General features: G+C 40.0%; 1 protein-coding gene across 3 annotated transcripts in view; it reads left to right on the top strand.

Moving 5' to 3' along the window:
- Positions 1-25,516, top strand: part of ZMAT3 (zinc finger matrin-type 3) — a 48,810-nt gene that overhangs the window by 11,226 nt on the left and 12,068 nt on the right. For all 3 annotated transcript variants that reach the window (XM_077161099.1, XM_077161098.1, XM_077161100.1), the window contains exon 3: positions 25,078-25,197. In XM_077161099.1, coding sequence (XP_077017214.1) covers positions 25,078-25,197 — 120 coding nt within the window. The remainder of the gene's footprint in view (positions 1-25,077; positions 25,198-25,516) is intronic.

Genomic DNA, 25,516 nt, shown 5'->3' with positions numbered 1-25,516 from the left:
GAGGTGAGTCTCCTATAGATAGCATATAGATGGCTCATTTTTTATTCATTCTGTCAGTCTGTGTCTTTTGATTTGGAAGTTTAATCCATTAACATTCAACAATATTACTCTAAAGGCAGTATTTACTTCAACCACTAAATCCTTTGCTTTTTATATGTCATATCTTATTTTTTGTCTCTCTTTTACTCTTTTAGTTACTTTTACTGATAATCTTCATTTCTACACTCTCCTTGAAGCCTCCCTCTTTTGTCCTTGCTTTCAGCCCACAGTACTCCCTTTTGTATTTCTTGTAGGGAAGATCTCGTGTTAACAAACTTGCTAAGCTTCTGATTATCCTGATTATCTTAAACTTCCTTCATTTTTTTTTATTGGCATGGACAGGTTCTGGGAATCAAACCCGGTCTCTGGCATGGAAGGTGAGAATTCTGCCACCGTGCTACCATTGCACTGCCTTCTCCTTCATTTTTGAAAGACAGTTTTGCTGGATAGAGAATTCTTGGATGGCAGTTTTCTCTTTTAGTGTTTTGAATATATCATATCACAGCCTTCTTGCCTCCATGATTTCTGATGAGAAATTGGTACTTAGTTTTATTGGTCATATCTTATATGTAATGAATTGCTTTTTTCTTGCTGCTTTCAGAAGTCTCTCCTTATCTTTGGCATTTGACGTTCTGATTACTATGTCCTTGGAGTAGGCCTGCTTGGATTTATCTGGTTTGGCATCCATTGCTCTTCTTGGACCTGTGTATTTTGATGTCTTTCCTAAGAGTTGGGAAGTTCTTGGCTATTATTTCCTCAAATGTTACTTTTTCCCCTTTTCCCTTTTCTTCTTGTTCTGGGACAGACATGACATGATGTTTATATGCTTCATGTTGTCAGTAAATTCCTAGAGACTCTGCTCAATTCTGTCCATTCTTATCTCTATCTTTTTTTTTTTTGTCTGTTCATATTTGGATGCTCTGTCTTCTTGCTTGCTGATCCTTTCTTCTACCTGCTCAAATCTGCTGTTGTGTGCTTCTTTAATTTCATCCATTGTACTTTTCAATTCCATAATATCTGTTATTTTTCTTTGCATGCTTTCACATTCTTCTTTATGCTCACCCAATCTTATTTTTAAAACATTTTTTTCTTGTGAAATATAACATATATGCAAAAAAGAGAAAGAAAAAGCAGTGATCTTCAAAGTACACTTCAACAAGTAGTTACAGAACAGATTTCAGAGTTTTTATGGGTTACCATCCCACTATTCAGATTTTTCCTTCTAGCTGCTCCAAAACACTGGAGGCTAGAAGAAATATCAATATAGTGATTCAGCAGTCATACTTATTTGTTAAACCCTGTTTTCTTTGTTTTAACTCCTCCTCCTCCTTTGATTCATTTCCCAATCTATAGGGATCCTTAGGCAATGCCCATTCTGACATTTTCATGTTGAAAAGGAGTGTCAATACTAAAGGATAGAGGGATGTAATTAGTTGATGACTTTGGAGAGGCTGATCCCTCTGGGTTTCAGGATTTATCTGTCCTAGGAGCCCTCTGGAAATTGTAGGTTCCAGGAAAGCAGACTTAGTGCATGAAACTCTAAAGTCTCAGTTCAAGCCTTAGGTGTTCTTAAGTTAACAGGAGTGATGTCGATTGGGGTTTAGCAAACCATTGCAATTAGCACTGTCTAACTGAAGCTTACATAAGAGCAGCCTCCAGAGTAGCCTCTTGATTCTATTTGTACTCTCTTAGCTGCTGATGTCTTAATTTATTACACTTCTTTTCTGCCTTTTGGTCAGGAAGGTGTGGTTGATTCCATGGTTCCAGGGCTGGTTTTATCCCTGGGAGCCATACCCCACATTGTCAGGGAAAGTTTCCCCTGAATGTCATGTCCATGTAGGAAGGAGGATAATGATTTTCCTTGCAGAGTTGGGCTTAGAGAAAGAGAGAGAGGCCACATATGAGCAGCAAAAGAGGTTTCCTGGAAGCTACTCTGAGGTATGATTATAGGTAGTCTTAGCTTCTTCATCAGAAATAAGTTTGATAAGGGAAAGCCATAAAATCAAGGGCTTGGCCTATTTTCTTGTGAGTCCCCAATGGTTGAGAGGGTACCTGGGGTTTTTCAGATGAGAAAGTTTAATAGTTTCATTTTTTTTCCCTTCAGACCCTCAAGGGATTCTGCCAATACTTTTTCATAATCAGCCCACCAGAGTCGAAGTTATATCCTGGTTTTCCATTAAGCTATACAGAATTACAAGACCTTGTTCCCGTTCTGGACTCCAGGAGTTTTTGTTTAAATGGCTATACAGACAGGTTGATTTAGATTGTGTGTACGAAAAATTTAGGTTCTAGACATAATAAACTTCTCTGCCTTTGGTCTCATACCAAAGTAGGTGAGGGTCTAGAGTGCATACATTATCATCTTTTATTCTGTATTCTGATTTACCTTAGTCGCAGCCAGATTGGCTTTGCTTTTATCTCTAATTGAGGCTTGATCTCTTTTTGAGTTACTTTAAGTGTTATTGTATGTAGCTATGCTAACTTTCAGTGCTGCAACACTACATTTCTGGGTCTTAAAATGTCACAAAGTTACTCAGAGTTCCAGGGAGATATGAGCTGAAACACATATAGCTCAGTGTCTGAGAGTCTAGAAATACACTTATAACTTCAGACTAGGTGTGGCTTCTATAAGGGCTTACAACCTAGGCTCCAATTTTCTTATAAGTATTTTCTGAGAGAGACCTTAGCATATCAGTTCTTTTCTTTCTGGCTTATTTTGCACAACACATTGTCACCAAGGTCTTTCAGTTTGTTGTGTGTCTCGGTGTCCTTCCTTTTTGTAGCCACACCCTATTCCATCATATAAATAAATCTCAGCTTGCCCTTCTGCTTCTCAGTCGTTGTACCCTTTGGCTCCCTCCATCTATTGGGCATCATGGATAATGTCCAAAATAAACCACGTCTTACAGTATCCTCACTTAGTTAAACAATCAGCAGCATTCTCAATTTTAGACAGTTTTCATTGATCCAGAGAGACAAAGAACCAGTAAACATAGCTTCACCAAATATCTAATCAAAACGATCCTTTATCACTTGTGTCTCTCCCCCTCCCCCAATTAGTTCCCTCTGGTAGTGCTCTGGCACTGTTGATGTCTTCTTGTTAGCTATTGGCCAAACCATGCATTTTTAGATTTCCCCCGTAGCCCTCTACTATTGACTCTTTATCTAGTATCAAACCTTTGAAATTGTTCACGTGAGAACTTATTTATAATTGTAGATTTAATCAGTGGGATACATGGCACTATACATCCCCTTCAGTCATATTCACCTCAGATGAATATGCTTCTGACCCCACTAATTAGCTACCATCACTTGTGTACGCTCCCTTGCATTTAGTTTAGCCTCATTGGGTGGCCTTCCAGTGTCTTTTTAATATCCTTTATTTCTTTAGCCATCTCATTGAATTTGTTTAGGAGACATGTGTGAACATTTTTGATTAGTTGTACTCGATTCCCTATCTCCTCCTTTTTGATTTGCTCCTTTGACTGGGCCATAACTTCCTATTTCTTAGTGTGGCTTATAATTTGTTGCTAATGTTGCTGACAATGGATTATTTTAGTGAGTTTACTCTGAAAGTCGGTTTCTCTCTCTTGTCAAAGCTTTTGTTGTTGATTGAGTTTGTTTTATTACTCTTCTTTGACCCTTGGTTCATCAGTATTACCCAGACAGAGCTGGGCCAGGGACCCCCGAAGGGGGCATACATCAGCTCCACAGGGCCCTGGGAGAGGGTCAGGGAAAGATGCCTAAAGCCCTTTAACTCATTCCCCAAGAGTATGCGTTCCTGGCCTGCCCAGCCCATGGCCTTCATCGCCCCCCAGCCTTAGGTATCTTCCCGGAGGTGTGCTTTCCTTGCCTGCCAGCAGACAGCACTATTTGGAACCTGTTCCTCCAGCACTGGGAATGTAGGCGCTTACCTCCCTGCTGACTCCAGAGAAGGTGTAGCCACGCTGGGTGAGGAAGCTTGAGACCACCAGTTGTCCTAGCTGTCCATATTCACTGGCCCAGACCTGGCACAGCTAAAGCATGTCCTGTACTGTTCTTGGGGGAGTGGGCCTCTACTGCTCTTTGAATCTGAGCTGCCCTCCTGCCAGAGACTGGAGAACTGGATGCTTTCTGCCCTGAGAGTCGGGGCTGGGGCCAGGAGCCGGGCTGAGGGCGAGACCCCCTTTCTCCCATGGCAGCTTCTCCCTCTCTTCATTCTGCACATTTCTGCATGTTTCCCGATCCTCAGACCCCCAGATCCACTGTTTCTACTTGACCCCTGGTTCTTTTTCTGGGAGAGAATGGCCTTCATTGCCCCCCAGCTCTTCCCAATCAGCCATCTTGGATCCTTCCAGGAATCACTTTTTTTTTCTTTATATTTTTATTGACAAATTTTCATATGCATACATTGCCTGCATGGTGTACAATCAGTGGTTCATAATATCATCACATAGTTGTATATTCGTCACCATGATCATTTTTTTCTTACCATGATCATTTTTTAGAACATTTGTATCACTCCAGAAAAAGAAATAAAAAGAGAAAATGCATGCATTCCCATACCCCTTATCCCTCCCTCTCATTGATAATAAAAATATTTCCATCTCTCCAATTTACTTTACCCCCTTATCCCCCCTATTATTTATTTATTATCCATATTTTTTTACTCATCTATCCATACTCTGGATAACAGAAGCATCAGACACAAGGTTTTCATGATGACACAGTCACATTGTAAAAGTTGTACCTTTATACAATCATTTTTAAGAATCAAGGCTACTGGAACACAGCTCTACAGTCTCAGGTACTTACCTCAGCTACTCCAATACCTCATAAAGTAAAAAGGGATATCTGTATAATACATACGAATAACTTCCAGAATAACCCCTTGACTCTGTTTGAAATCTTTCAGCCACTGAAACTTTATTTTGTCTCATTTCTCTCTTCCCTCTTGTGCCAGTTTGAAAGGATATATGTACCCTAGAAAAGCCATGTTTTAATCTTAGTCAATCTTATGGGAGCAACTGTTGCTTCTAATCCCTGTTTAGTACTATTGTTTGGAAACTTGATTAGGTCATCTCCGTGGAGATGTGACTCAGTCAGTTGTGAGTATTAAATTTGATTAGATGGAGACTTGGTCCCACCCATTCTATGTGGGTCTTAATTAGTTTACTGAAATCCTATAAAAGTGGAGACATTTTGGATTGAGTTCCTTTTTTGAGAACAAGAAGAGAGCTGCAGAACCATGACAGAACCATGGAGTCCACCAGCCAGTGACCTTTGGAGATGAAGCAGGGAGCTTCATGAAACAAGAGGCCTGGAGAGAAAGCTAACAGATGTCAACATGTTCACCATGGGCCTTTCCAGTGAAGAGAGAAACCCTGAACTTAATCGGCCTTCTTGAACCAAGGTATCTTTCCCTGGATGCCTTTCATCACTCATTTTTATAGACTTGCTTTTGAACATTTCCATGGCCTTAGAACTGTAAACTAGCAACTTATTAAATTCCCCCTTTTAAAAACCATTCCAGTTCTAGTATATCGCATTCTGGCAGCTTGCAAACTAGAACACCCTTTTAGTTAAAAAGGCTTTCTCAATCCCTTGATACCAGGTTCCGGCTCATCCTGGGATTTTTGTCCCACTTTGCCAGGGAGATTTATACCCCTGGGAGTCATGTCCCATGTAATGGGGGATTGGGGAGCAGGGGCCACTTTTTGAATGGAAGGTTTACTTTTTCTAACAGAAATAGAAAAGGCAAAAAGCATGGACAAATTTTGCTAAGGCATCCACAGTTTAAAATAAAGTTGGGCAATTTATTTGTTAGTTTGCATCTCTGTTTGAAAAAGAACTAGGTCCTCAAAGTATATTTAAAATTTTTGTCTTAAACATAAATTTTTATTTTTAATATTTAGTAGCCAAATAAAATCCTATGTATTAACTAGATAAATTAGAGAAACAGGATTATGATGCATAATGTAATAGTTTTAATTCATAATTTGGAGAATGAGATTGGTTGTTATCCAAACATTTAAAGTACTGATTGTGACATATTAACATTGATCATTAATGTTTGCATGGCATCAGCAACTTTAATTTTGGCTATCTTATATTTTTGAAGTTTTCCCATTTCAATATATCAAAAATATAGAACACTGAAAAAAAAAAACCTTGATTGTTTATCAAATAAACTTGCTGTGGGGCTGAGAATGGTTAAAAAAACATTCAAATTTAGCATCAATTTCATGTTCTTCACACATTGGGTGGAAACCATATATGCTTTAGATTCAGACAGACTTGGGCTGGAATCCTGGCTTGGTTAGTTGTGATTTGGGGCAAATACTTAACCTCTTTCTGCTTAACATCTGTAAGAGTTGGGGGGCAATTGTACCTCCTTTGTAGAATTGTGAGAATTGTGTATGTTCTCTTAAGGCTGGTTGATTGAAAATAAGTTTCTATTATTTAGAAGTATTTGGGTCTCAAATGGGCAAAAGTTCATTTCATCATACAGTTTTAGAAGGACATGAAATGAGGTCATTTCAGTTTGCTAAAGCTGCCGGAATACAATATACCACAAAAGGGTTGGCTTCAATGGATATTTATTAGTTTATAAATTTACAGTTCTAAGGCCATGAAAATATCCAAATTAAGGCATCAACAAACTGATAAGTGAACTCTGAAGAAAGTTCAGAGTTCTGGAGTCTGGAGCACCTTTGTCAGCTGGGAAGGCATGTGGCTGGTGTCTGCTGGTCCTTGCTCCTGGTTCTTTGCTTTTAGCTTCTGATTCCAGTGGCTTTCTCTCTGTGTTCTGTCCCCTCTTAGCTTCTCTGGGGCAAACTCTGAATTTCATCTCTTAGCTTAGTATCTCCTGGGACATTTTCTGTCTCTAAGTATCTGAGCTTTCTACAAAATGTCTCCCTTTTAAAGGACTCCAGTAAGTGAGTTAAGACCCACCTTGAATGGGTGGATCATATCTCCATGGATACAACCTAATCCTAAAGGTCCCACCCAACGGTAGATCAGCCCCCACAAGATTGGATTAAAACAAAATGGCTTCTCTGTGGTACATGATGGTTTCAAACTAGCGTGGAGGCACACATCTGTGATAGTTAGGTATAGGTGTCAACTTGGTCAGGTGATGGTGCCCAGTTGTCTGGTCAGGCAAGCACTGGCCTGACCATTGTTGTAAGAATATTTCATGGCTGGTTAATAAACCAGAAGGCTGGTGTATTAAATTATCAGTCAGTTGATTCCATCTGTGGCTGATTACATCTGTGATTAACTAAGGGTTTGTCTTCTGCAGCAAGAGAATCCAGTCACCTGGATTTAATCCAATCAGTTGGGCTATAGTTAATAGTAATATTGTGATATTCTTCATCAGTTATAACAAAGGTACTATACCAATGCTGAGTGTCAATAATATGGAACTATAAAGTGGTATGTTAATTTTCTTTTTAGAGCAGTGAGAACATTCTCAAATTAATTGTGGTGATGAATGCCCAACTGTGATTACACTGAGAGCCATTGGTTGTGCACTTTGGATGGATTGGGTGGTGTGTGTGGATTGGGTGGTATGTGAATAAAACTTTTTTTTGTACACGATGCCTTTAGAGCACAGGGTTTATAATGAAAGACAGTAATCACTTGCTCTCCCTTCCCCACCCACTGCACACCTCTTCATTCTTTTTCTCCATTCTTCTTTCTAGTCCAACTTAGGTTGACCATTTTTTCTTTGACAGTCTTTGATGATATTTTTGTCTATTTTATAATCGAATGAAGTATTCCATGCCCTATTTGCAAATTGATTCCAGTTGTTGAAACTTGATATTCATTATTACTATTAGGGGAATATTGTTCACTAGAGTGTTTTTCCTTCTCTGTGATTCCAGTCTTAGGGACACGTGCTCCTCAAGAGAAATGTTCAAGCTAATAATTCTTCCTTGGGTACCACCACATACTCAACATCAAATCCTTTTTAGTTTGCTTCATATGTGGATTATAATATTGAAGTTTTATCTCTTGAGTTTCTGACCCATTTTTTTTTTTTTTATCAAGTAGGGGAAGAATCTTAGACTTTCTTTTTTTTTCTTTAAACATCTACTAGTTTCTTAATCTTTTTATTGCTTATAATCCATTTTGTCCATCTTCATGAGATCTATTAATTTCCTGTTCTAAAATGAACTGGTTGTTTCATATTTGGGTCATGACTTCATTGTATAGCTTTTTTATATCCTGGGGTTTCTAATTGTTTTTCTTCTTCAGTCCTCTTTTTGTTGCCTAATGTATCTTTCTCATATTTTCATTTTCTCCCAATCCTTCTCTCACCCTTTGTGTAAAATCCCTGTTCTATCCTAGCCCCCTCTGGGTCTTGCTCCACCTAGTTGCCTTCTGGGTTGGCGGCATAGCTGTCAGCTTTGGACCTCCCTTCTTCACTTTCTGGATTCGAGCTACTGTTTTTAAAATGTTTTGTTGGAGGACATCTTTACCTGAAGGAATAAATAGAAATGTAGATTATAACATATCTCTATTTAAAGAAATGAGAGAATAATGAGACATACATTTTCCTGAGCCATTGTCTAAACCTGTCTAAACATGTCTGCGTTGTGCTTTGACATTTGATCAATAGTTTAGTTCCAGGTCGAAAATTATTTTCCTCAGAATATTAAAGGCTATACTCCATTGTTTTGTTACCATCCACTGGTTTGCTGAAGAGAAATCTGATTCTGATTGTTATTCTTTTGGGGCTTCCTCCCCACTCCCCACCCTTGAAGCTTTTAGGCTCGCCTTTTAATTCTTGGTGCCTGAAATTTCACAGTGATAGATGTGTCTGAATCTGGGTCTTTTTTCATTTGTCCTGGTCAGCATTTGTAGATCCTTTCTAGTTTGCTACACCTATGCTCTTGAGCTCTGGGGACTTCTTTTTGATATTATTTCTTTGATAATATTCTCCTTACATTTTCTCTCTCTTCCTAGAAAACCTCTTAGCCCTATTCCAGACCTGCTGGATTGATTCTTTATATTGCTTATCACTTCTCTCTTTTATTATTCCTTTATTTCTTTATTTTAGTATTGGGGAGGCCTTCTAATCTTACACTGATTTTTTTAATTTTCACAGTCATATTTTTAATTTCTAAAGATCTCTTGATTTGTGATTGTTTCCTTTTTCATAGCATTTGTTTTATTGGGGATTAGTTAACATGAAATCATGGACTTTAGAGTCAGACAGCTTATGGTCAAATTACAGTCTTATAGCTTACTAGCTGTGTAATGTTGGAAACATTTCCTAAATTCTATGTGCCTGATGATGATGATATGATGATAATGGTACCTGTGAGTTAGTACATTTGAGGCACTTAAAACTGTGCTTGGCAACTGAGATGGTCCTCAGAATTGTTGAGTGGTCTTAGGGGTGGTGGAGCATGTGGTGGCATAGACTTTGTCCCTACCTCTGCCACTTACTTTAACTAAGTATTCTTTCTTTGTTGTTTTTTTTTTTTTTTTGGCATGGGCAGGCTCCAAAAATCGAACCTGGGTCTCCTGCATGGTATTTATTTCTTTTTAAAAACCTTTTTAGTTTGAATTATTTTGGACTTACAAAATGGTTCCAAAAATAATGTAAAGAGTTTTTGTATGCCCTTTGTATTAGGGTTCTCCAGAGAAACAGAACATATAGGAGAGATCTGTAAATATGAGATTTATAAAGGTGTGTCATACAACTATGGAAATGGAAGAGTCCAAAAGCCGTAGGGCAGGCTGTGAAGCTGACAGCTCCCTTGAAGGGTTTGGATGAATTCCACAGGAGAGGCTTGCTGGCTGAAGAAGCAATGAAGAGTCTGTCTTCTTCCTTAAAAATCCTCAGCTGATTGAATTATCTCCTTGGTGGGAGATGTGCCTTTGTTGATTGTATCTGTGGCTGATTACACCTGCAATCAACTGACTGAGGACTTAATACAACAGCCTTCTGGTTCATCAACCAGCCATGAAATATCCTTGCAGCAATGGCCAGGCCAGTGCTTGCCTGACCAGATAACAGGGCATCATCATTTGGCCAAGTTGACACCAGAACCCAGCCATCTCAAGCTTCATCCAGATTCTTTCAGTGTTAAAATTTTATATTCCTAGAGCACAGTGATCAAAATCAGGATATTAACAGTGATACAATAATGCTGTATAACCTACAAACTACTTACATTTCACTAATTGTCCACAAATGTCCTTTTTCTAGGATCCAATCCTGGATGAAATGTTGCATGTAGTTGCCATGTCTCCTTTAATCTCAACAGGGCCTTACTTTTTCTTTTTCTCTTATGATCATGCAATTTTTGTAGAGTTGTTTTATGGAATGCACTAAATTTAGACTTGTTTGATTGTTTCTCTTAATTAAATTTGAGTCATGCATTTGTTGGCAAGAATACCTAAAGTGATGTTGGTTCTTCTCAGTGCTTCATGTCAGGAAGCACATAATGTTGTTCACTGGTGCTGTTAACTTTGATAATTTGGTTGAGGTTGGCCTGCCAGCATTCTCCTCTTTAAAGTTAACTGTTTTTCCTTTTCATTTAATGAGAATCAGATAGGAAGATATATGTCATGGTTAGGGACACGTGTCAACTTGGCCAAGTTGTGGTACCTGTTTATCTGATTGGGCAAGCGCTGGCCTGTCTGTTGCAATGAGGACATTTCATAGGATTAGGTCATGATCATGTCAGCTGCATCCACAGCTGATTCCATTTGTAATCAGCCAAAGGGGAGTGTCTTCTGCAATTAGTGATGCTAAATCTAATCATGGGAAGCCTTTTAAGGAGGACTCAGAGGAGACAGGTCCCATTCCTGCTTGGCTGGTGAGCCTCTCCTGTGAAGTTCATCCAGGCCATCCATCGGAATCATTGGCTTCGCAGCCTGCCCTGTGGATTTTGGACTCTGGTTTCCTGCGGTTGCGTGAGACACTTTTATAAATTTTATATTTGTAAGTGTTCCCTGTTGATTCTGTTTCTCTAGAGAACCCTAACTAATACATTTTGGTACCAGGAGTGGTTCTTAAGAAACAGAATCTTAAAAATGGGTTTTTATGAGTGGTTTTCTACTCTGACTGGACTCAGAGACACTAAGGACTCTGATTCCCGTAATCAGAATGACACTCCCAATCCATGGAGTGAGTTGGCAAAGGAGATAGTAAAAATATCATCATTCGATTCTCCTAATGCTTCGCTTGTACGAAGCCAGACTCTGGGGGATAATGTTTTTGACACCTTTACAGAGTTTTGTAGAAACAAGAGTTATAGAGATGTTGGTTGGTTGTTGTTAGATACACTGTCTACATTAAGGGGTGAAAGGGATGGACTTAAGGCTTCAAACGAGAAGCTTAAGCGCCGTCTGAAAGATGTAGAAGTTTCTATGAGCATCCTGAAGGAAAATCTTATTTCCTGTAGCCGTAGACTTGAGATCTCTGAAAATCACACTCAGAATCTTATTGTTAGAGTAGCAACTTTACAACGTAAACTGAAATCTCAGTCTTGCATGGTGTCTACCATTAAAGTGAGGGCATTGATCGGAAAGGAGTGGAACCCTGAAAAATGGGATGGTGACATATGGATTGATAATGATGTTGGGGGCGAGGTTAAAACCCTAGGCCATGCTGAGTCTTCTCTAGATAACCCTGTAATAGTCTGCCCTGAGGACATAGCCACCCCACCTCCAGCCTGCCTTGAGGAATTGGCCACCCAGCCTCCCCCTGAAGGGATTAGCCTTAGAGTGATTATTCCTGTTTCACCAGATGAAACTGCAAATGAAGGCCCTGAAGCAAATGCTTGGAAGATATTTCTAATTCTTTTCATGACCCACCCCCACCACCCCTCATTTCTTCTAGACCTATAACTAGACTAAAGTCCCAACAGGCCCCTAAAGGTGAGGTACAAAGTATCACACATGAGGAGGTACGTTATACTCCAAAAGAACTGTGTGAGTTTTCCAATTTATATAGACGGAAATCAGGGGAATATGTGTGGCAATGGATTTAAGAGTGTGGGATAATGGTGGGAGGAATATAAGGCTGGATCAGGCTGAATTTATTGATATGGGCCCACTAAGCAGAGATTCTGCGTTCAATGTTATAGCTCAAGCGGTTAGAAAAGGTGTTAACAGCTTGTTTGGGTGGTTGGTTGAAACATGGATCAAAAGGTGGCCAACATTACCTGAGGTTGAAATGCCAGAACTGGTATAATGTAGATGAGGGGATCCAGAGGCTTAGAGAGATTGGAATGTTAGAGTGGATTTATCATGCAAAGCCTGCTCTTACACCCCAGGAATGTCCAGAGGATGCACCTTTTACAAGAACAGTGAGAAATAAATTTGTGAGACTCGCACCATCATCCCTTAAGAGCTCTGTGGTATCCTACAGATATTACTGTAGGAACTGCTGTCACTGAGCTGGAATCCTTAAACACAATGGGGATGACAGGATCCCGAGTTGGCAGAAGCCAGGTGGCAGCACTTAATTACCAAAGACAGGGTAGACGCGGCTATTACAATAGACAGCAAACTCAAAGGAGGCATCAGAATTATATGACATGCAGAGATTTGTGGCATTGGCTAGTGAATCATGGGGTACTTAGAAATACAATAGAAGGGCAGTCTACTAAATTCTTGTTGGAGCTGTATAAACAAAAGAGTTCAAGGTCAAGGAAACAGAAGTCTAACCTGAATTACAGAAACACAGAGTCACGGCCCCTTAATCAATTTCCAGACTTGAAACAGTTTACAGACCCTGAACCCCTTGAATGAAGGGGAGGTCAGGTCCCTATGGGGGAGAAACCTGTTTACACTGCCACAAATTTATACTGTTAATCTTCCTCTGAGTCTTCCCCAAGGAGACTGACGGCCTTTTACCAGGGTAACTGCACTGGGGAAAGGAAATGATCAGATATTTCGGGGATTATTAGACACTGGTTCAGAAGTGACATTAATTCCAGGGGACCCAAAACGTCACTCTGGACCACCAGTCAGAGTGGGGGCTTATGGAGGCCAGGTGATCAATGGAGTTTTAGCTCAGGTCCGTCTCACAGTGGGTCTAGTGGGCCCCCGGACCCATCCTGTAGTTATTTCCCCAGTTCCGGAATGTATAATTGGCATAGACATACTGAGCAACTGGCAGAATTCCCACGTTGGTTCTCTAACTCGTGCAGTAAGGGCTATTATGGTGGGAAAGGCCAAGTGGAAGCCACTAGAACTGCCCCTACCAAGCAAAATAGTAAATCAGAAGCAATACGGTATTCCAGGAGGGATTGCAGAGATTACTGCCACTCTTAAGGACTTGAAAGATGCAGGGGTGGTGATTCCCCCCACATCCCCGTTCAACTATCCTATTTGGCCTGTGCAGAAAACAGATGGGTCTTGGAGAATGACAGTGGATTATCGTAAACTCAACCAGGTGGTAACTCCAATTGCAGCTGCTGTTCCAGATGTAGTATCATTGCTTAAGCAAATCAGTACATCCCCTGGTACCTGGTATGCAGCTATTGACCTGGCAAATGCTTTTTTTTCAATAGCTATTAGTAAGGACCACCAGAAACAGTTTGCTTTCAGCTGGTAAAGTCAGCATTGTACTTTCACTGTCCTACCTCAGGGGTATATCAACTCTCCAGCCCTATTTCATAATCTTGTTCGCAGAGACCTTGATCATTTCTGCCTCCCACAAGACATCACACTGGTCCATTATATTGATGATATCATGTTGATTGGACCTAGTGAGCAAGAAGTAGCAACTACTCTAGATTTACTGGTAAGGCATTTGCGTGTCAGAGGATGGGAGATAAATCCAACAAAAATACAGGGGCCTTCCACCTCAGTAAAATTTCTAGGTGTCCAGTGGTGTGGGGCATGTCGAGATATCCCTTCTAAGGTGAAGGATAAGTTGCTACATCTGGCCCCTCCCACAACCAAGAAAGAGGCTCAATGCCTAGTTGGTCTTTTTGGATTTTGGCGACAACGTATTCCTCATTTGGGTGTGCTACTCCGGCCCATTTATCGAGTGACCAGAAAAGCTGCTAATTTTGAGTGGGGACCTGAACAAGAGAAGGCTCTGCGACAGGTCCAGGCTGCTGTGCAAGCTGCCCTGCCACTTGGGCCGTATGATCCAGCAGATCCAATGGTGCTGGAAGTGTCAGTGGCACATAGAGATGCTGTCTGGAGCCTTTGGCAGGCCCCTATAGGAGAATCACAACGCAGACCCTTAGGATTTTGGAGCAAAGCCTTACCATCTGCTGCAGATAACTACTCTCCTTTTGAGAAACAGCTTTTGGCCTGCTACTGGGCCTTAGAAGAGACTGAATGCTTAACCATGGGCCACCAAGTTAACCATGAGACCTGAGTTGCCTATCATGAGTTGGGTGTTGTCTGACCCACCAAGCCATAAAGTTGGGCGTGCACAGCAGCACTCTATTGTAAAATGGAAATGGTATATACGAGATAGAGCCAGAGCAGGTCCTGAAGGCACAAGTAAGTTACATGAAGAAGTGGCACAAATGCCCATGGTTTCCACTCCTGCTGCCACATTACCTTCTCTTTCCCAGACCAGAGCTATGGCCTCTTGGGGAGTTCCTTACAGTGAATTGACTGAGGAAGAGAAAACTCGGGCCTGGTTTACAGATGGCTCAGCACGATATGCAGGTACCACCCAAAAGTGGACAACTGCAGCATTACAACCCCTTTCTGGGGTGTTCTTGAAGGACAGTGGTGAGGGGAAATCCTCCCAGTGGGCAGAACTTCGAGCAGTGCACCTGGTTGTTCATTTTGCTTGGAAGGAAAACTGGCCAGAGGTGCGTTTGTATACTAACTCATGGGCTGTTGCTAACGGTTTGGCTGGATGGTCAGGGACTTGGAAAGACCATAATTGGAAAATTGGTGACAAAGAGGTCTGGGGAAGAAGTATGTGGATAGACCTTTCTGAGTGGGCTAAAACATGAACATATTTGTGTCCCATGTGAATGCACATCAGAGGGTGACTTCAGCAGAGGAAGATTTTAATAATCAAGTGGATAAGATGACCCGTTCTGTGGATACAAGTCAGCCTCTTTCCCCAGCAACTCCTGTTATTGCCCAATGGGCTCATGAACAAAGTGGTCATGGTGGTAGGGATGGAGGTTATGCATGGGCTCAGCAACATGGACTTCCACTCACCAAGGCTGACCTGGCTACAGCCACTGCTGAGTGCCCAATCTGCCAGCAGCAGAGACCCACACTCAGCCCCTGATATGGCACCATTCCCCGAGGTGACCAGCCAGCTACATGGTGGCAGGTTGATTACATTGGACCACTCCCTTCATGGAGGGGACAGCGATTTGTTCTAACTGGAATAGACACATACTCTGGATATGGGTTTGCTTTCCCTGCACGCAATGCTTCTGCCCAAACTACCATCCGTGGGCTTACAGAATGCCTTATCCATCGTCATGGTATTCCGCATAGCATTGCTTCGGATCAAGGAACACACTTCATAGCAAATGAAGTGTGGGAATGGGCACATGCTCATGGAATTCTCTGGTCTTACCATGTTCCCCATCATCCAGAAGCAGCTGGATTGATAGAACAGTGGAATGGCCATTTGAAAACTCAATTACGGTGTCAACTAGGTGGCAAAAACTTGAAAGCTGGGGTAATGTTCTCTAGGAAGCTGTGTATGCTCTGAATCAGCGTCTGCTGTATGGTGCTGTTTCTCCCATAGCCAGGATCCATGGGTCCAGGAACCAAGGGCTGGAAATGGGCATAGTACCACTCACTATTACCCCTAGTGATACACTAGGAAAATTTTTGCTTCCTGTCCCTGCTACCCTGAGTTTTGCTGGTCTACAGGTTTTAGTTCCAAAACGGGGTGTACTTCCTCCAGGAGAAACAACAGTGATACCACTGAACTGGAAGTTAAGATTGCCACCTGGTCACTTTGGGCTACTTATGCCTCTGGATCAACAAGCCAAGATGGGGATTACATTATTGTCTGGGGTAATTGACCCTGACTATCAGAAGGAAGTAGGACTGCAACTACATAATGGAGGTAAAGAAGAGTTTTCTTGGAATATAGGAGATCCCCTAGGGCGTTTATTAGTACTACCATGCCTTGTGATTAAAATCAATGGAAAACTGCAACAACACAATCCAGGCAAGACTACTAATGACTCTGAAACTTCAGGAATAAAGGTTTGGGTCACCCCACCAGGCAAAGAACCACGGCCAGCTGAAGTGCTTGCTGAGGGTAAAGGGAACATGGAATGGGTAGTGGAAGAAGGAAGTGATAAATATGAACTTCGACCACGTGATCAGTTACAGAAATGAGGACTGTAATTCTGTTTTGTCCATGTTATACTATTTAAGTTGTAAGATATCAAGTTTAAGAATGAATGTTGCCCAAGGATTTGCACCCTATTCTGGAGAGATGTAATGTATTTCCAGTTATATGCAGGACAGTTGAGTAGTGTCAGGTAAAAGAAAAAATGTGTGCTCATTTGTTTTTATTTGGCAATTAAGTATGGTTTAAGGTGATATATATATATATATAGGTGCCAAGTTGACAAGGGGTGGACTGTCATGGTTAGAGACATGTGTCAACTTGACTAAGTTGTGGTACCTGTTTATCTGATTGGGCAAGTGCTGGCCTGTCTGTTGCAATGAGGACATTTCATAGAATTAGGTCATGATCACGTCGGCTGCATCCATAGCTGATTCCATTTGTAATCAGCCAAAGGGGAGTGTCTTCTGCAATTAGTGTTGCTAAATGCAATCATGGAAAGCCTTTTAAGGAGGACTCAGAGGAGACAGGTCCCATTCCTGCTTGGTTGGTGAGCCTCTCCTGTGGAGTTCATCCAGGCCATCCATCGGAATCATCGGCTTCGCAGCCTGCCCTGTGGATTTTGGACTCTGCATTCCTGCGGTCACGTGAGACACTTTTATAAATTTTATATTTGCAAGTGTTCCCTATTGATTCTGTTTCTCTAGAGAACCCTAACTAATACAATATATTTTAAGATTGAATATTTTGTTTCTCATCATGCTTTTGCTTGGTGATTTTAGCATCCATTGATGACTCTTGCCTGCTGTGGTTATTCCTGCTGTATTTGCCAAATTGTGATTTTTCTGTTTTAATCATTCTTTCTACATTTATTAGTTGGAATTTTACTTTAAGAAAGAGCTTTTCCCCTTGCTCGTGTTTATTTATTTTTCAATTACTTGTTATAACACTGTAGTTTTAAGATTTTTTATTTTATTCTGGGAATGTTCTCTATTGCTACATTATTTATGTATTTATTTATCATTATTTATTTTGATGTTTAATTTGTCTTGGATTTGGCCAGTGGGAGTCCCTTTAGGCTTTTGCTTAATTTCTTTTGACATGCCACCATCATATTTGCATATTTCCTTACTTTCTGGCAATATGAGGTATTCCAAGCTCTACATGTACTTTTCCTGTGGAGCCGTTTCTTCAAAGATCCTATTTTCTTTCATTTGGAGAATTCCATTTATTTATTTATTATTATCATTTTTTTACATGGGCAGGTACCGGGAACCGAACCCAGGTCTCCAGCATAGCAGGCAAGAACTGCCAGTGAGCCACCGTGGCCTGCCCGGGAATTGTATTTAGAAACTGAAATCTGGCTGCTAGGTGCGATGTTATTGCTTCCAGACTCTCTCACTTGACAGAGCCAGTAATGTTATATGTATACACAAATCTGTGTCTATACAGCTGTACATACATTCACAACTGCGTTCATAGCGGTACCTCTAACACTCGTATACCATCACATTGTTCATTCTAGCTTCCCTCCCACCTTTCCTTGAATTTAACTTCTTACTTTGATACTGAGAAACCTGGAATTCTATTATCCAAAAAAATAAGTGGGTATATACATACACACATACAGTGTTAGAATACACATGAAGTAGTTTGGTAATTGATAGTCCATACCCCTGTGGAAATCAAACGTGCTAACTGAAGGTTATTGGTGTACTTTTTGTCTTTAACCTTACAATGTATGGTCAAAATATTGTTTCCAAAATTACTTAGGATACTTTCTTTTTCCCCTCCCCTCTCTGTGTGTTTATATTCATTTTTTTTCATACAGTTAGGGTTATTTGTTTCTGTTTGTATTTCACTTGGATTCTCCTCCATCCTTATTGTTTTGTTTTTCTAAGTCTGTGTAATGTTTAGTATAATTGTAGAAGTCAGTTTGAGAAGTGTAATTCACCATCCTTTGTAGTGCATTCTCATTCCACTATCTTTTATATATTTTTAGGTGACTTTTTTCCCCTGTCTAATTTAATGTTTTTTTTTCCGGTTTTAATGGTATCCTGGCTGTTGCCTATTATTGTAGAATCAATGAGCTTATTCTGCTTTCAGTGAGCTTATTCTACTTTCCTTTTTCCTTTTCTTCCCATATTTTAGTCGCATTATTTCTACTGTTTAGTAATGTGTAACATTAGAGCGTTAACTTTTCACCCTCATATCCATCTTTGATATAGTCTTAGATATATAATTACATTTATGAACATATTCAACCATCAGCACTTTGGTTTATTTTGGAATATTTATGAAAATATTCAACCATCAGCCTTCCTCAGGAAGGGCATATAATTACTGAATTCCTGTGCTCTTGTATGTGTAAAACTAATTTTTATGGTCTTGATACTTGATATAGGGACACTTGGCTGAGTATAAAAATCCTTGATTCACTGGTTCCCAGTTTTATTGAGTTTTCTTTAAAAAAGCTGCTCCATTGTTGACTAGATCATTTTGTATACTGTGGATGCCTTTCTAATTCTTTCGTCTTCGTAAGTTGTTTGCCTGAAAGACTTGAGGACTTCTTTATCTTTGAAGTCTCATACTTTTTCTAAGATACGTTGTCTCAGATCTGATGTTCTTGGCTAATTTTCCCACAATCCTGGTGTACCTTTTCAATAAATAGACTCAGGGTTAACTTTTAAATATTAGTTCTGTTCTATTCTTTTGTTTTCCTTTTCAGGGGCTCCCATTTTATAAAAGTTATTCCTTTATAGCCTGTGTTCCATTTCCACCATTTTCTCTCTGCTCTTTTTTTTTTTTTTAACCCTTTTTTGATATCATCTTAATTCTCTTGTCTGTTTTTCTGATTTTCTACAAGGTCCCTTATTAAATTTTCATCTGAGTCTATTCTCCTTTGGGCATTTGTAATTTGCTCTTCATTTTTGAGGCGAATCTCTCTTTTCTTCCCCCCCCACCCCCCGCATTTTATTACCCTTCTTTGCATTCTTTAACTATTCTTGGTCTATTTCTCTTCTTAATATTTTGAATTTTTGATTCAAAGTGATTTTTCATGTTCCTAAATGCTGGCTTGAATATATTGAATACAATTTGAAGTATTATTTTATAATTTTTTCTGTTCCATGTTTTTTTCTTTTTTGGGGGGGCGATTTTCATTTGCTGACATGTGTTCTTTTTGGTAGCAGCTTTGTTATAGACTGGTTTTCTTCTGTTCATTTTGTAGATTTTGAGTAGTTTATAAGATTATTAATTCAATGATAACCTCTTCTATCATTGTAGCAAAGTCCAGTATCTTTAATAGATTTTATTTTTGGTAGTAGGGAGAGTTTGTCCTCTTACTTTCATTTTGCTCTGCTGTTTTACAGGATGCTCACTTCCCCATTTTTTTCCTTCTTTACCTCCCATTGCCAAAGGGTACCTCTCCCTGTCTTTTGCCTTTTTCTTCAACAGAGGCTGTGTTAGACTACCACTGTAAATCATGTGCAGTTACGCTCCTTTCCTGTGGTCAGTGTTCTGATGCCCTAGGACACTTTTAATATTTACAAACTTTGGGTGGACTTTCTTTTTCTGGTGATTATTTCAGGGCAATTTTAGGCCTGCTTGTCGCTCCCCTCTTCTCTCTTTCCTGCAGTTTTCCGTTGCTGACTGTGAAGCTTAGTTATTTTGAAATTTGGGCGTTTTGTGATTCTGTTTATGTGGAGGGCATAGTCTTTGTATAGTTTGTTTTTCTCATTGTTCTAAAATAAGAATAGGAACAATAAAAACAAGGTAGAGAATCTGTGGGGAAATGCCATTCTAGGCAACTCTACCCAGTTCTCAGGAAGTTCCTGGGCAAGTTTTTGTCTCTGTGAGCTTAGCTTCCTCAGTTTGTAAAGTGGAAGTAATGATGATGCTTGCCTGATAGACATTTTATGAGGATTAAATGAGATAATATTTACAGAGTGCTTAGAACATTGTAAAGTTAATTGCCATTGTGGATGCAGTATCTTCTTGAATAGTACTAGGAATGTTATTTTGGAAATAAAATATCTAATCCTATCTAAGGCTAACCCTCCAGGTCTACTGTTTACCTTATCTTCTTCCCTTTCACTGACTGTGCTTCTGTAGCCACATCCTTTATCTGAATAGTCTGTTCTTCTGCTTTTACTGACTCCTTCCTGTGCCTCTTGCACGCAAGCCTAAATAAAGTCATCTTTAACAAAGTCTTCCAATGATGCTATATCCTTCTGTAACTTTATACCTTCTCTCTCTCCTCTCTTACAGCAGAACTCTTCTAAACAGCTTCCTCTATTGGGATTCTGCATTTTCTCATCTCCCATTCTCCCCTTAAGCCACTCCACATGCCTCTTTTCCCCCTTATACACTGAAATGACTCTTACCAAAGCCATTCTTGACCTCTGTCGTTCCAAATCCAAGCATCACTTTTCTGTTCTCATTCTACTCAACCCCACAATAGCATTTAACCTGGAGTTGAACCACTCCTTTTATTTTTTTGTTATTATTGTTTTAAATTATTGCAAAATCCTTCAGACATAAAAAGTACAAGAACAATTTAATGAACATGTGTATTTTCCATCTAGCTTGAAATGTAACCGTTATTAATTCAGTGGAAGCCCCCCTTTTATCTCTTCTTAATTGTAACCCCCTCTTGTGCTCCCAGATACAGCTACCATATTTAAATGATCATTCTTAGATGTCTTCTTTTGTGACTTGCTCTTTTCATTCAACATTTTATTTTGCAAATCATGTATCACCACCCATGGCTCTAGTATGCATATTTTCACTACCTTATTGTGTTACGTTGTATGAATACACTGCAATTTATCTATTATCCTGTAAGTGGGCATTTGTTTCCACTTTTTTGCTGTTACAAACAATACTTCTTGGAATTTTATTATACATATTTTCTTATGTGTTTCTGTTTGGTAATATCTATAAGTAGAATTCCTGGGCCATATCTTCAACTAGACTCTTTTCTATTCAAGTTTTTGTTCTAGGCTTCCACAATGCCACATTTTCCTGGTTTCTATCTTCACAGGCCAGAATTTTCAGTCTCATTTTCTGGATTCTTACTGTGTGTCATGCTGTATTGTAATGCCTTTTGTCCTTGACTCATTTTTCTATCTCCACTCTGTCTGAGTTATCTAATCTAGTTTTCTTGCTTTAAATACAATATACATGCTGATAACTCCTCAGATTCTATCTCTGTGTGACCTCACTCTTGAGTTCCTGTTAGTCTCTTTTAGGAAATCTATGAGGAACTTGGACTCAATATGGCAAAGTAGGTGCCTTGACTCCCAGAACTTCTTTTCCCCATGGGTCCCAGCTGCAGACCTCTCGTGCATCTCCTTCCAGCTCACCCGTCTTTCCTCAGAGAAGCCCTGTCTGACTGCCCGGCCTCTCTGCTCAGGTGCCATCTGTTATATCATCCTCTCTTCTTTTCTGCAGAACAGTTATAACTCACTCACACCATCTTTTTTCATCTACTGGAAAAGTTACTGGAGGGCAGGGACTTTGCTTTTATTCACCATTTTATCTCCATTTTTTAGAAGGGAGGCTAGCACACAGTGGGTCAGTAAAATTTAACCCTGTTATCTTCCTTCAGATCTATGCATTCAGATTTCCTCCTGTTTTTTTTGAAGTTTCCCAGATACTCATAATATTGACCTCTTGGGTGCTACTCTGCGTGTCACACTGTCTCTTGGACTTCATCTGGAGGTTCTGCATCAATCTTGGTCTCTGCATGTTCACTCTTACTGTCTTCTCCTCCAGAGCCTCCTGCTTCTGTTTTTCTTACTTTGGTAAATGCTCTCTCCATCTCCCCTGTGGGTTACCTCTCCCCCACCCCAGTACCCCAAATTTGTCATTATTTGTCTTTGCCTTCTTCATGACTCTTATGTGTTTCCCCTTCACTCCAGCCGTTACCTTGGTCCAGGCCCTCATTTTGCTTCAAAGACTATTTCAAAGCCTCCTAAGTAAATAGTTTCTGAGTTTCTAGTTTTGGTCTACTCCAGTTCACCCCCATCTGATTCTAAGATGATCTTTATCAAATGTAGCCTTATCATGTCGCTGCTTTGCTTCAAGTCCAGCAGATCATGGACAAAACAATTAAGAATAAGACCCCCATGTATCTCCCGTCCAGCCTCTTCTCCATGGGCTCCTTAACCAGCATCCTGGACCTTTGCTTATGCTATTTCCTCTGCTCACAGTTTTCTCCCCATTACTCCTGTCAGCCTGGTAAACTTTTGCTCATTTTAAAAGATGACTCAGATGTCCCCTTTTCAGAAGGGACATTCGGGCAGATGTAAGGAATTCCTCCTTTGTGTTCATTTAGTAATTTATTTCCTCCATTTTAATGCTTGATTCATTTATCTAATAAATATTTATTAATTGCTTGCTATATGCTAGAAACTGTTCTGAGTGTTGGCAAGGTCCTTAGTTTCAGAGAGTCCACATTTCAGAGGGGAGCAGTGAGCAAAAAAGTAAACAAACAATATTATTTTGGGTAGTGATGAGTGGTACTGGGGTAAATGAAAACCAGACAATGTGTAAAGTGATGGAGAGAGAGAAAGAGAGTGTGTGTGTGTGTGTAGGGCAGAGCCAAAGTGAAACTTTAGATTTATGAGATGCTGTTTGAGTTGAGACCAAGAAATATTAAAGGCAGCCAAAAGGAAGAGCTTGAAGATTGAATGAGCTTGGCATGTTTAAGGAACAGAAAGATCAGTGAGACCAAAGCACAGTGAGCCATGGGGAAGGATGTTTTATGAAATAAGATAAGAGGTAGAAAGGGTTAGATCATGTATAGCTGTGTAGTTGTCAGTTTTATTTTAAGTGTAGTGGGAAGCCATTGGGAGATTTTAAGTGAGGGAGTGACATGATCTGGTTAATTTTTAGAATTATTTTTCTGACTGATATGAGGAGAATTATGGAAGACAAGAGTGAGAGCAGGGAGACCAGTTAAGAGTTGTTGCCTATTGCAAGTGAGAAATGATGGAATGATTGTAGCTTGGTTTCCTTTGGTATTTATAGTATCAATGGTGAAAAGTGGAAGCAACTGAGATATATTTTGGAGGTAGGCTGACAATTTGCTGATGGATTGGATGTGTGTATACGGGGAAGGACGAAATCAAGAAGGACACCTTGACTTTTCTTGAGTAGCTGGGTAGATGGTGGTGCCATTTACTGACCTGCAGATGGCTGGTGGTTGTAGTGATGAGTGAGTTTTATGGGAGAGAAATCAAAGGTTATGCTTTAGATAAGTTGGAAGTGCCTTTTAGACTTCAAAGTGAGAGTGTCAAGAAGTCAGTTGGATATATGGTCTGAAGGTCAGGGGTACAGTGATATAATTTTGGGAGTCACCAACTTATAAGTTATATGTAAAGCCAGGAGACTGGGTGAAATAGCCTAGAGGTTGAGTGTAGTGAAGCAACATGAGGGTTGAGTGTAGACACTTGGGCACTTGAGCACTAGAAGGTCAGGTGGAGGAAGTGAGCTAGAGGTAAATAGGAGTGTCAGCCACATCATGCTGATGTCAACCTAATCATGTTGCCTGGCGTTTGAGTTGGATGAAGGCACTGATGGGACCACTGGATTTGACTCTGGCAGTCACTGTGACCTTGAGTTTAGGACATATAAGTGGGCAGAAGGTGAAACTTTACCCATTACTTTAATTAACTTTTATGTTAAGCTGTGTGCTAGACCTTAGTTTGCTTTAGGGCTCAACATATAACCCTCTATGGTGAATAAATGTTTGCCTACAGGTTTGAATTTTACAATGCAGTTTAAAGAAATAATGTGCTATATATATATATATATTTTTTTTTTTTTTTGCATGGGCTGGCACCGGGAATCTAACCTGGGTCTCCAGCATGGCAGAATTCTACCACTGAGCCACCGTTACACTGCCCATTATGCTATTTTATCTTCATTTAGAATGCTTTTCAGTCAGTGACCCTTTCTACCAGTTTGTGTCAATTCAAGGATTACAGTTGTGGTAATAATAAACAAATGTGATGAGAAATAAGTACATTTTTATAGAGGTTCACAGTGCAGCTTGAGCCATCATGCTGAGTGAAACAGGCTTTGGGTTTGGAAGACCTGGTCACCCCTGGGCTACAGTGCTTGGTCTTCCAGAAGGTGTCTTGGGGCTGGTTCCCCATACCTCCTGGATGGCAGGACCTTGGCTGTCACATGTGGATAATGTTAAATTCTTCTTGCAGGGATTTTGAGAGCAGCGAATGGGCTAATATACATGAAAAGTCCTTTGTAAGTAAAAAGATAGCCTGTAAGTGCTGTTTTTGTAAAATTAATTGGACTGTCTATTTCATTACTGATTTATAAAGTAGATTAGATCAGTGTCAGAAATTCATATTTAGGGAGTTGCATATGAATGGCAGTAAGTTGGGGGAGGACATAGATCATTGGATAATATGATGCTTTTACCGAAACATATAGGAAATTAATTTCTTTTGGCTTTGTTCTCTTAGCTTTCCCAGATAAATTTAATCATTCTTTTAGAGCCAAAGGGGAGACTAGTTTTACTTTGAGATCTAGAGTAAGCAATTTCTCTTTCAAAGTTCATTTTCTTTTCTTTCTTTTTAAATAATAATCAGATCTAGCTAGTATTCTGTTTAAGCCCCAGTGTTGTGAATATCTGAAAGAATAAAATACAGTTGGTATTGCTTTTTTTAAAAAATGATCTTTTTCTTTTTTTTTTTACTGAATACATTGATTAAATGATTTGACAAGCTCTCCTTATGGTGATTGTTCTTTACTTCTAGGGTAAAAATCATGGTAAGAAACTCCGAAATTACTACGCAGCCAACAGCTGCCCTCCTCCTGCCAGAATGAGCAGCGCAGTGGAGTCCGTGACAGCTCCAGCCCTTCCGACCCCTCCACAGGTGAGACATGGGCAGCTGGTTTGATGAACCCACGAAATCACTTCTGAGTTTCTGGTGAAGCAGGGAGGAAGACGCTATATGCACAAATGGATGTGACTGCCCAGTAGGGTACAGTGGACAGACACTCCTAAAATGGCCTACTTGGTACTTTGTAGTATTGGCTTTCATGCATACCAACGTCTGTGAGCCTTGAGATTTCTCATTGGCTTCGGTTGTGACTCATGAAATGATGAAATACATGTTGTTAACAAGTCTTCCCTATGCGTGTCTCATAACGGTGGCCTACATGGACCTGAATGTCCTAAGGCCTGGGTGAAAG

The sequence above is a fragment of the Tamandua tetradactyla genome, chromosome 5 (genome assembly GCF_023851605.1).
Source record: "Tamandua tetradactyla isolate mTamTet1 chromosome 5, mTamTet1.pri, whole genome shotgun sequence".
Classification (NCBI taxonomy): Eukaryota; Metazoa; Chordata; class Mammalia; order Pilosa; family Myrmecophagidae; genus Tamandua; species Tamandua tetradactyla.
The sequence above is the reverse complement of the archived record's forward strand: the minus strand, read 5'-3'. Positions and strand labels throughout refer to the sequence as shown.